The sequence below is a fragment of the Gymnoscopelus microlampas genome (assembly GCF_963454915.1).
Source record: "Gymnoscopelus microlampas genome assembly, contig: SCAFFOLD_132, whole genome shotgun sequence".
Lineage (NCBI taxonomy): Eukaryota > Metazoa > Chordata > Actinopteri > Myctophiformes > Myctophidae > Gymnoscopelus > Gymnoscopelus microlampas.
The window spans coordinates 22,459-34,278 of record NW_028155719.1 but is presented as its reverse complement, the minus strand read 5'-3'; the positions used below and the strand labels follow the sequence as shown (position 1 = coordinate 34,278).

The window sequence follows — 11,820 nt, the reverse complement described above, 5'->3', positions numbered from 1 at the left end:
AAAGTCCAAAAGTAAAAGTACTCGTTATGCAGAATGTCCCATGTTTTCCAATAAAACTTTTGAAAGTACGCGATCTACAAGCTCACAATGTGTCGCATCGCGACGCATTGTGAGCTTGTAGATCGGTATTTTCAAATGGTCTAAATGTACACACAAGTGGTTACTGTATGTTTTGTAATAATAATCAAAATCTACAGAGTAACTAGTAACTAAAGTGCTGTTTAACTTGTGTGATATTTTAGACTGACCTAGGATCAGGTTAGTGCAGCAGCAACATGCATGGCTGTGCATCTTGCGTGATGTTTTATGCTGGTTTAAGATCAGATTAGCCTACTGCAGCACAGAAAAAGGAAGGAAAAAAAACTGATTTGAAAACACCGGTGTGTAAATCATCCTTTTAGATCGTATTTTTTTAAATAGCAGAAGTATGTATGGGTTTAAAATGCTCATGTGACCTAGTCGCTTTTTTTTGGGGGCTTGTTTTATTTTTTTCATAGACCTGGTTGCTTATTTCCGTCCCAAAATCTGGCAACGCTGCAAGGAAGGTGGCCTCGCTGGCTTTATGTGACAAGCTGAGGTCTGATGGAGTCCAGACAGCAGACAGGATGAAGAGGAGAGAGAGACACAGTGACAGGATGAAGAGGAGAGAGAGACACAGTGACAGAGGATGAAGAGGAGAGAGAGACACAGTGACAGGATGAAGAGAGAGAGAGAGAGAGAGAGACACAGTGACAGGATGAAGAGAGAGAGAGAGAGAGAGACACAGTGACAGAGGATGAAGAGGAGAGAGAGACACAGTGACAGGATGAAGAGAGAGAGAGAGAGAGAGACACAGTGACAGGATGAAGAGAGAGAGAGAGAGAGAAACACAGTGACAGGGGGTTTGTGTGTCCATCACAGCTTCATGCCATTGATTCCCCGGGTGGGCTACACACGGTGACCCTCTCTTTTAATCTGTTGCAAAGAGCTTGACCCGTTGAGGTCAGCTCTCCTGGGGAGGAGACGCCATAGGACTACAGTCCCCCCCCCCCCCCCCCGACCTACTGGAGCTCAAATGGAAAATATCACCACACTCCTAGCTCTGCCCCCCCATGGCTGGTTTAAACTGGGGACCTCATGGTCACTGTAAAAAAATACCAAAAACTAGAAACAATAGCTGTCAACAGACGGACGGAGGGACAGACGGACAGACGGGGGGCAAAACTTTGGCCTTCGGGCCTGTCGACCTCCCTTCAGTTTTACTGTTGTGGCCGTATAACATTTAACGCTGCACGGTAAAAACCCTCAGTGTCCATTTCACGCTGAAAGTGTGCAAAATAATGAAATGAAATGGACCATGTGGTTACAATGTACACTCAAAGAGTTGTTTAAACCCATTAAGACCTGGAACACATTTTCACGATTTTTTCAAAAATAGCAGATCTACAAGCTCACAGCGCGGCACTCGGTGCCGCGCTGTGAGCTTGTAGATCTGCTATTTTTGAATAGCCAAAGTGTAAAATAATGCTTTTTAGCTCAAATCTAAAAATGACACAGATGTGTTCCAGCTCTGAATGGGTTAAACTGGGGACCTCATGCTCACTGTAAAAAAAATATAGAAAATATAGCTGTCAACAGACGGAGGGACAGACGGACAGACGGGGGCCAAAACTTTGGCGTTCGGCCCGTCTGAGACAACAATTTGGCATAGGATCTATACAGAAAGCTACTATGGTGCTAAAAATTGCCTATGGCTTGATGTCTTTTTCAACAACAAGCCCATTGATATCCGACGGTCGAAAGCCGACCAAGCTTGCTCGGACTGTGATATCAAAGTCCAGGGGCCAATCCCTCTTTCTAGCCTAATTATTCAGAAAACCCCCAGACCACAGAAAATCCACTGGATTTTCAAAGTTCATTTTTTTGGGTTGTAATTGAGGAAAACAAAACAGAAAAAAAGAATGAAGGGGTGTGCCGATATATCGTCCCGGGCCGCGATATATCGCGATACGTTTTCGTGACGATATGTATCGTTTTGGAGGGGAAAAAAAGTTTAAAAAATAAATACCCTAGGTGGGGTTGGCGAAAGGGTCTACTCTGTGTGGAGTTTGCATGTTCTCCCCGTGTGTCCCAGGGTAGTTAATACCCTCACAAAAACATGTAGTAATCCTGGTCACTATACTGCCTCCCCCATGACAGCCGGGGCGCCTGATGGAGGGGAAAGGAACTGGTTGGAATAACGTGTTCCTTCCACGCGCTACGTCCAACCAGGGAAACTCCCCCCTGTCAGGTGACAAGAAGGTCAGTTGGCTCTCATGCACTGAAGGAAGCATGAGCTCGGCCCTGGCCTCCGCAGGCTGTGGGGGACTGGTGTAGTGCTGGTGTAGGTCTGGTGTAGTGCCCAGGATCACTTAGGAAATTGGCACCGGGTGAAAAAAATTGGTTACAAAAATCGCAGGATAAAAATAAAAGAAATAAATTAAATTAAATAAATAAATGTTTGCAATAATAATGCAAAAACAGAAGTATTTGTTTGCATTTACTTTTTTTCCCCCCCATATATTTTCATAAGCCCCCCCCCCCATATATTTTCATATTAAAAAAGTGCCATATATCATATCGTATCGATATCGTATCGATGTTGTGAGCCCAATATTGTACCGTATCGTTTCGTGAAATGAGTGTATCGGCGCACCCCTACATGAAACCTTTAAAGGGTTATAGAAGGTTTTGGCGTATAGTTCAGTCATGGATATCTGGACGGGGGGGACGGGGGGGACGGGGGGGGGGGTCTAAGATATAGTGGAGCTTTGACACACTTGGCCATGAGGAGCCTTTGTTGTCAAAGCCGTTTGACATATTGTTTCAAGGGCACACATTTTGGCCAGTGAATTTAAAGGTCAGTTTTTGAGAAAGTGTAAATTAATGTGAGCTATCAATTTGAAGTCCTATACAAAAAAAAAGTGACATATTTTCAGGCTGACGCGTTTTAATTAGGACATCAATAGTGTCACAACATAGTGTCTTCACAGTGGACACACAATCGGGGAAACCTCGCTTCAGTTTTACTGTTGTGGCCGTATAACATTTAACGCTGCACGGTAAAAACCCTCAGTGTCCATTTCACACTGAAAGTGTGCAAAACAAATGTAATCAAATGGACCATGTGGTTATATTGTACACTCAAAGGGCCGTTTGACGCTGGGGTTCTCGGTCTGATCAGCGGGGAAGAGCCAGTGGTGAAAAAAGTACTCAAATGTTTTACTTAAGTAAAAGTACCAATACTGCAACATAAAAATACTCAGTTACAAGTAAAAGTCCAGAATTAAAAATGTACTTGAGTAAAAGTACAAAAGTATTGGTATCAAAATGTACTTAATGTACCAAAAGTAAAAGTAATAAAATGTTTGAAAATAGCCTAGGAATAAAATAGGGCTAAAGTGGTTAATGTATGTTTTATAATATCATAGTTTATATCGGAGTAGTAACTAGTAACTAAAGTTTGCAAATAATTGCAGTGGAGTAAAAGTACATTTTTTTCCTCTGAAATGTAGTGGAGTAGAAGTAAAAGTACTGAAAATTGTAAACACTCCAGTTGCGTAAAAGTATCTTTAAAATTGTACTTGAGTAAATGTGCTTAATTACTTTAAACCACTGAAACATGTCCACCAACAACGGATGATTCAATTAAGTGTGTTAAACCGTGTCAGAGGTGAAGGCGTAGATAAAGATAGAAGCAAAGAATAACTTCACATAGAGGCGGGTCTGAACGTAGTCAAAGCTGTCACCTTCATCATTTAGTGACATAACACTTTAAAACGCCACATGCTCCTGTCTCTCTCTCTCCCTCTCTGCCCTCCCCCCCTCTCCTCCTCTCCTTCTTCTCCAGGAGAATAAATAAGATAAGGGAGGAGAAATGAAAGCATTCATCATTCAAAGTGGAAAAGGGTAATTTAGCTCGCTGCCCCTCCTGACAGCTTTACAACTCAACGTCGTATTCTATTTTAATTGGCAATCATGAATTAGCTGAACGAGAGCTCGTGTTCACACCGCCAATGTCTCTCTCATTGCCGCCTTTTAACCCATTAAGAGCGGGAAAAAAGCATCTGTGTAACCACTTCAACCGTTATTTTATACGTTAGGCTATTCAAAAATAGCAGATCTACAAGCTCATAGCACGAAAAATGAAAAATGTGTGTTTTAAAGCGAGCATTTTTAACTCCGATCTGTGCTTCTAAGGGTCCCCTGGAAAAACATATTTTGAGATGGGGGTCCACGGCCAAATACATATAAGCTTGAGCTTGTAGATATGCTATTTATTTATTTATTCATTTTTAATCGTGAAAAAGATTATTTTTTTTCCCAAAGATTTGCACAAATCTTCCATGATTTAAAAAAAAGAAATAGCAGATATACAAGCTCTACAAGCTTGTATATCTGCTATTTATTTTTTGAGCTTGTAGATCTGCTATTTATTTATTTATTTTTAATCATGATTTTTTTTTTTTTCAAAGATTTGCACAAATCTTCCATGATTTAAAAATAAATAAATAGCATATCTACAAGCTCGTATAGCGCGGCACTCGGTGCCGCGCTATACGGCGCTATACGGCTATATTGTATATCTGCTAATTGCATATATTATATCTGCTAATAATTCTATATAATAGCCAAATAAATCTTAAAGCGACACACAGACGCGGTCCCGGCCTTAACGGGTTAATTGGGTTGACTTGATGGGTTCCTGTGATAAGGAGCAGACAATACATCCTCATGATTGGCAACCCATTTGGTTGCCAGGTAATTAGGCTGCGGCCAAATCAAACATGGTACGTTTTTTTATTCCTCCTCCCCCAGCAGGTGCAGAGGGTCCTCTCTATTACACATTTGTCACTGTTATGCTGTGTAGAGGAACGTGGCTGTTTAACATGAGAGAGATACAGTATTTGGTAACCCTTACAGCAGGGGTCTTCAACAGGGGGCCGGGGGACCCCTAGGCAGTGGTGGAAAAAGTTCTTAAATGTTTTACTTAAGTAAAAGTATCAATACTGTAATGTAGAAGTACTCTGTTACAAGTAAAAGACCGGAATTCTATTCAAAAGTATTGGTATCAAAATGTACTTAAAGTACCAAAAGTAAAAGTACAAAAATGTTTGAAAATAGCAGATCTACAAGCTCACAACGCGTCGCTATTTTCAAATAGCCTAGGTATAAAAAAAAGGATAAAGTGGTTAATGTATGTTTTATAATATAATAATTTATGTAGGCAAAGTAACTAAAGTTTTCAAATAATTGTAGTGGAGTAAAAGTACAATATTAACCTCTGAGATGTAGTGGAGTAGAAGTAAAAGTATAGACCATTGGAAATACTACAGTAAAGTAAAAGTACCTCAGAATTGTACTTAAGTACAGTACTTGAGTAAATGTACTTCGTTACTTTACACCACTGCGTACTTTGACTGATAAAAAAATAAATAATAATAAACCACTTGCATCACAGAATAGGGATGATGGGGTTTATGCTAGGGTTGTGAGCTTGTAGATCGGCTATTTTCGGTGAAGAGGTTTGGTGTAGAGGGGGGAAAAGAGCGGACCAAGTACAGAGCCAACGGTCAAGTTTACATAGTTTAAAGGTGAGGGAAAGTGATTTGCGTTGGTTAAAATAATTGTTAAATAGCTCTATATTCTGATAGTACTCATTGCTATAGAGTGTTTGTTCAGTATTAGGAGTCTCCTTGTCTCTCCACCTCTTTATTAAACAGAAAATGCATTTTCGTTTCAGTTTCAGTTTCATTTCCAATTTTATCCAACCAGGACAGAGAACTCAATCAGGATACAGATTAAACAAGTGAAATTGGAAGTGATGACACTAAGAAATGAGCATGCACAATTGGAACTGGAACACTATACAAATTAAGCATAAAAATGGGTACTTTCTCCTGATTGGCTGAGATTTTGACACCTACCGAAAAATGTATTTTCTGTTTATTAAAGAGCTGGAGAGACGGGGAGACTCCTGTTACTGAACAAACACTCTATAGCAATGATTACTATCAGAATATAGTATTTTAACCTTTTAACAAAAAACTTTTTGTTTTAACCAAAAAATATCACTTACCCTACCTTTAAGTATTGAGGGTTTAAAGGGATAGTTCACCCCCAAAATGACTGTTTTTCCTATGGATTAGTCATCCCATGGAGACGTTTTTGTCTCATTCCTAAGACAATAATTTGAATACCGGCAGCGGTTCCGGCCGGAGACACAAAGAGTCTCCTTTGTTTCTCCTACCGGAACCGCTGCCTACTGTATATAACGGTCCGCTGGTCATCAAATTATTGGCTTAGGAATGAGACAAAAAAACAAAACAAATATGCATGAATTCAAGCCTCCATGGGGTGACTAATTGTGTCACTTTGACAAAGAATGATGTATTGTCTGAAAATACACATGGGGTGCGTTAGGAAATGCCAACCGGGAGCGCACTCTCCTATTAGTTTGTATTGGCCGGTGTGCTCAGTGCTGTATTATCCCAACGCACCCATCATGAACATGAATACAATATGCAGTGGGGGGTCCCTGCTTCATCTCTCTCTCTCTCTCAGCAATAAGGGGTCCTTGGCCCAGCAGGGGGGATGCTTTGATGATGCAGAGGGTCACTATATTTCCACACTCACTCCAGAGTAACACATTATTGCATGTACTGTCAGGCAGAAACCTCTTATCTTCGTATTTTAACTTTTTTTTCGCCATTCTTTGTCACACAAAAGTAGCAAAAATAGCAGATCTACAAGCTCACAACGCGTCGCAGCGCGACGCGTTGTGAGCTTGTAGATCTGCTATTTTTGCTATTTTTCAATTGTAACCGTGATTTTTTTTGGGTGCTATTTTTGAATTGGAATCCTGAAAAGTAACATTTTTATTGAATTTCAAATGTATTTAGTTATACTTAAGCTAACTTTATGAACTTAAATACAAATATATTGGACATTAAAAAGCCAATAGAATGTTAATACTAGTCATTAAGCTACTAATATAGACTGAAGTAATTAAAGCGGGTCATGTTTGCATGTTTGGAATCATAACAGCTGAAATCAATAATATATCACTATTCTGATATTAACCTGCGGGTCGCATTAAGTGAAGGTGGGGGCCGCATGTGGCCCCCGGGCCAGTTGCCCATGTATGCCTTACAGTAGTGGTTAATGTATGTTTTATAATAATGATATAATATAATAATAATTTTATAATAATGATTTATATCTGCAAAGTAACTAGTAACTAAAGTTTTCAAATCATTGTAGTGGAGTAAAAGTACAATATTTGCTTCTGAGATGTAGTGGAGTAGAAGCAAAAGTACTGAAAATTGTAAATACTCCAGTAAAGTAAAGAAATACCTAAAAACTCACATGTTCCAAAACTGTTGCTTTTCAGGATTCAAATTCAAAACGGTCAGAAGTAGCAGATCTACAAGCTCCAAACGCGACACTTGTAGATCTGCTGCTTTTGATGCTTTTAGTGTGATGCTGTAGTGTGATCAAGTAGGGGTGTAGAGTTAGTTTACCCCGTGTTGGTGTATTAATATTGATATGAGTATTAATATACTCAGGCATCAGGATACCCATCAAAGTACAACCAGTGGACCAGATGGATGGAGATGAAAGTCACACATTTATTTTAGCAGAACATTACAAGCAATGGCAGTGGGAAAATGTTATTCAAAGATTTGCACACATTTACAAGATTTTTCCAAAAAATAGCAGATCTGCTAGGAAGCAGGAAGTGACACGCTATGAGCTGGACTCGTGACATGAGAGACAGAACAGAAGTGTGATCTACTTGAGGTCACACAACTCAGCAGTGGATCCAGATACAAGATTAAATCCAGCATGGAGGTTGTGTGTGAACGTGGTGTGGACTGTGTGGAGGAGAGTCATGGTGTCAGACACACTGTAGAAGGACAGAGTACCTGCACTGTGGTCCAGGTACACTCCTACTCTGGAGGACACACGGCCTGGGATGTCACTATCAATGCCTCTGTGTCTGAAACTATAACCTAGTGTCTTACACACTAAAGACCATGATTTATCATTGTGTCCAAATAAACATTCCTCACCATACCCCGTTCTGCCGATATCTTTATATGAGACTGCTATATAAACACTGACTCCACTCCACTCTACCTCCCAGTAACAGCGTCCAGTCAAACCCTCTCTGCTCAGAACCTGAAACCATTCAGTGAATCTCTCTGGGTGATCAGGATGTGATGATGTGAACATCAGTGTTACTTTTCTGTTCCCTTTAGACAGAGACAGGAGTTGATGAGCTGTGTTTGGATCCAGTGTGATTGGACGTGAATATTGTAAGAAGTCAGCTCTGGTCTTGGGTTCTGCTGGTGTTGACAGTGAAACATCCACTATGTTCACTGTCTCTGAGACGTTTGTCCCTTCCTCTGTAAAGGTCATTTCAAACGGGAAGTGGCCGACGCCCCTATGTAAATAATTTTCAAAGAGAGGCGGGCGATTATTTGGGAGGGTCGCAGAAGTTGAGGGGTGGTGAGGCGAGCGGCTGCGGTCCCGTGACATTCTCCGGCTCGTGCTCGTTTGTGTAAGAAGTTGAGGGGCGGCACGCTGGCGGCAAGAGTCTGTTAAGACCTTTAGAATGTCCTCTAGTCTGTCTCTCATCTTGGACACGGCCACGGTCACATCTTCAAAGTATCTCAGAGGACGGACATTGCTGCTGACTGGGTGTGTAGAGTCACTGATCGTTGAGAGGGAGGAGGTGTAACGCTGTAGAAAATGAATGTGATCCTCTGTGAGCGAGAGCTGCTCCAGCTCAGCGTGTCTCCTCCTCAGTTCAGTGACCTCCTGCTCCACACACCTCCTCAGTTCTTCAGCACGACTCACTTCACGTTCCTGCTGCTCTCTGATCAGCTCCCTCACCTCAGATCGTCTTCTCTCCATGGAAGAGATGTGCTCAGTAAAGATGGTGTCACTGTCCTCCACTGCTCTGTCAGCACAGTGGTTGATGGACTTCACCTCCTGATGAAGCACCTTCACGTCTTTCTCTCTCTCCTGGATTCTCTGCTGGATGTTCTGCTGACTCGTATCGAGCTCTTTCTGTCTCTCGGTACGTTCTGCTGCAGCTGAGATGGTATCGTGACCTTTGTGTTCTTCCACGGAGCACAGAAAACAGATACACTGCTGATCGGTACGACAGAAAAGCTCACTCAACTTGTTGTGACGAGAGCAGATGTTCTCCTGAAGCTCGCTGGAGGCTTTGACCAGCTTGTGTTTCTTAAAGGCAGGAGACTGATAGTGAGGCTGGAGGTGAGTGTCACAGTAAGAGACCAGACACTGAAGACAAGTCTTCACAGCTTTCAGTCTCCTCCCAGTGCAGAAATCACAGGCCACATCTCCAGGTCCAGCGTAGCAGTGATCAGGAGGAACAGCTTGGAGTCCTGTTGATAGATTGATACATAATTATGTATTTATCAATCTGATAAAAAATGTATTTCATTTCTATGTGCCTGTATATACCCTCATATGTGGTAGCCGTATCAGCCAGCATGTCTCTGCTGCCGCAAAAAACTTGTTTCTTTGTTACTAGATGATTCCCTAGGAGGGGTCCACACGCACCCTCATATTTTTTTTCTAGTTTGGATTTTTGGCATCCATAGGACCTCCAATATAGGGAGTTTGATGATCCCAAGAAAAAAAGTGGTCCATAAAGGCTAGATGGCTCAAGGGGGCGTCGCAAATGTAGCTCAACCGCGGTCATCTTGCGACAGTCATTCATAACATTATGTCTATGGTGCATGTACTTTGAAATAACCATAGCGTGCTCAATTTTCATCGGTTTGGTGTTTCGTAAACACCAAAGATGTAGTTATGATACTGCATACTTATAATTATAATCCTGTTTAAAAAAAAATAACATTAAGTATGCAGTATCATAACTACATCTTTGGTGTTTCCAACACATCAAACCGTTTGAAAATCGGATGAAAATTGAGCACGCTATGGTTATTTCAAAGTACATGCACCATAGACATAATGGTATGAATGACCTTCCCGAGATGGCCGCCATCATAGGCGGCGGGTGAGTCCGACATTTGGGAAGGCTAGTACGGGACATATGTACGCGCGCGCAGCGCGCGTGCATGTGCCCACCCCCCCCCGCGCGCGCGGGGTTTCCCGTGGATAAAGTTACTTTTTTGGTTATTTATTTCGGTTATAGGGTGACAAGCAGTGCTGCGCAGCCTGCGCTGATGTGAACGCTGTAATGCACGTTATTTTCTGCTGAAGGGAGGGGGCGGAGAGGGTGCTCCTTTGATCGGCGGGTAGGCGTGATTGTCACCAGGGGGCTGCAGCGACAGCACACACAATATATAATGCTGCGCACATTTATTATATATAATTTGCTCAATTTCAAAAAAAATCCAGGATAACATTTGGGAAGGCTTAGCCTACCCTAGCCTTCATTACCCGCCGCCTATGGCCGCCATGTGGCAACGTCGTACTCCATTGGCCAGCCGCGCGGGTGAGTCATCTAGCCTTTATATATATCTATGGGGCTAAATACCTAATGACTCAAAGTTAGACAACATTTTGGAGAGGGAAAAACGGCCATCACCACTTTCCAAATGGTCCCTTGAGCTGTCACCTCGATATAAGTGAATTGGAATGGGTTACATGGATAGTCTCCCCTGTACAAACATGCCACATTGTTGCCAATCTCATGCAGTTTTGGGATAGAACCATGCAGTTGTTTTGCATGCAGTACAAATACAGTATGTAATTTCCACCTATTGCAAAAGGAGACCACTTTACTGTATCTATAACTGTATGAGACCACAGTACTGTATCTATAGCTGTATGAGATCTCTGTACTGTATCTAGACCACTGTACTGCATCTAGACCACTGTACTCTATCTATAGCTATATGAGACCACTGTACTGTATCTAGACCACTGTACTGCATCTATTGCTTGAAGGATTTTGTCTTATCCTTTTAGAAGTAGTATGACTGTACTTGTGACATTTGCATTTCTGTCAAATAATACATTAAATCAAACAGACAGACAGACAGACAGACAGACAGACAGACAGACAGACAGACAGACAGACAGACGTATTTACAGGAGAACTTAAAGGTCTCACCTGTCTTCTTCAGGCTCTCCACCACATCAGCCAACATGGTGTTTTTCTTCAGAACAGGTCTTGCGATGAAGGTGTGTCTGCACTGTGGACAGCTGAACCTCCCTCTCTGATCATCCTGGTTCCAGTAACCCTCGATACACCTGCTGCAGTAGCTGTGTCCACAAGGAACAGTCACTGGATCCTTCAGTAGATCCAGACAGATAGAACAACGCAACTGTTCCTGATCCACTTGACCTCCCTGCTGCGCCATCTTAGTACCACTGTCTGTGTGTCTGTCTGTCTGTCTGTTTGTGTCTCTGTCTGTCTAACTGACTATCAGACGAGTTTAGTTAGGTTTCATTTCCTCAGAAATCACATGACATGGGCGGTTCTTCCTGTGTGTGTGTGTGTGTGTGTGTGTGTGTGTGTGTGTGTGTGTGTGTGTGTGTGTGTGTGTGTGTGTGTGTGTGTGTGTGTGTGCACACGTGTGTGTGCGTACACCTGTGGGTGTGGGTGTGGTGATTCACAGTGATTCACGGGTAGAACATGTTTCCACTTGAGACATGAGTCAGTATTTGCTTCTATTGTTTCATCTAAAGAATAACACACACGCACGCACGCACGCACGCACGCACGCACACACACACACACACACACACACACACACACACACACACACACACACACACACACACACACAC

At 42.2% G+C, this 11,820-nt stretch overlaps 1 protein-coding gene across 1 annotated transcript; it reads right to left on the bottom strand.

The window, feature by feature from the left end:
- Positions 1–7,689: 7,689 nt before the first annotated feature.
- On the bottom strand, positions 7,690–11,422 carry LOC311041313 (tripartite motif-containing protein 16-like). Its single transcript, XM_084086215.1, has 2 exons — positions 11,141–11,422; positions 7,690–9,437 (listed from the first exon to the last, which is right to left on the bottom strand). The coding sequence occupies exons 1-2, from the start codon at positions 11,388–11,390 to the stop codon at positions 7,813–7,815; spliced, it is 1,875 nt and encodes a 624-aa protein (XP_083942341.1). The 5' UTR covers positions 11,391–11,422; the 3' UTR covers positions 7,690–7,812.
- Positions 11,423–11,820: the final 398 nt, after the last annotated feature.

Bases quoted from the DNA above. Each gene is read 5' to 3' on its own strand.
- LOC311041313 (XM_084086215.1), bottom strand. From the start codon at position 11,390: ATGGCGCAGCAGGGAGGTCAAGTGGATCAGGAACAGTTGCGTTGTTCT. The intron at 9,438-11,140 runs GTGAGACCTTTA...ATCTATCAACAG, and splicing joins GGAGAGCCTGAAGAAGACAG to GACTCCAAGCTGTTCCTCCT.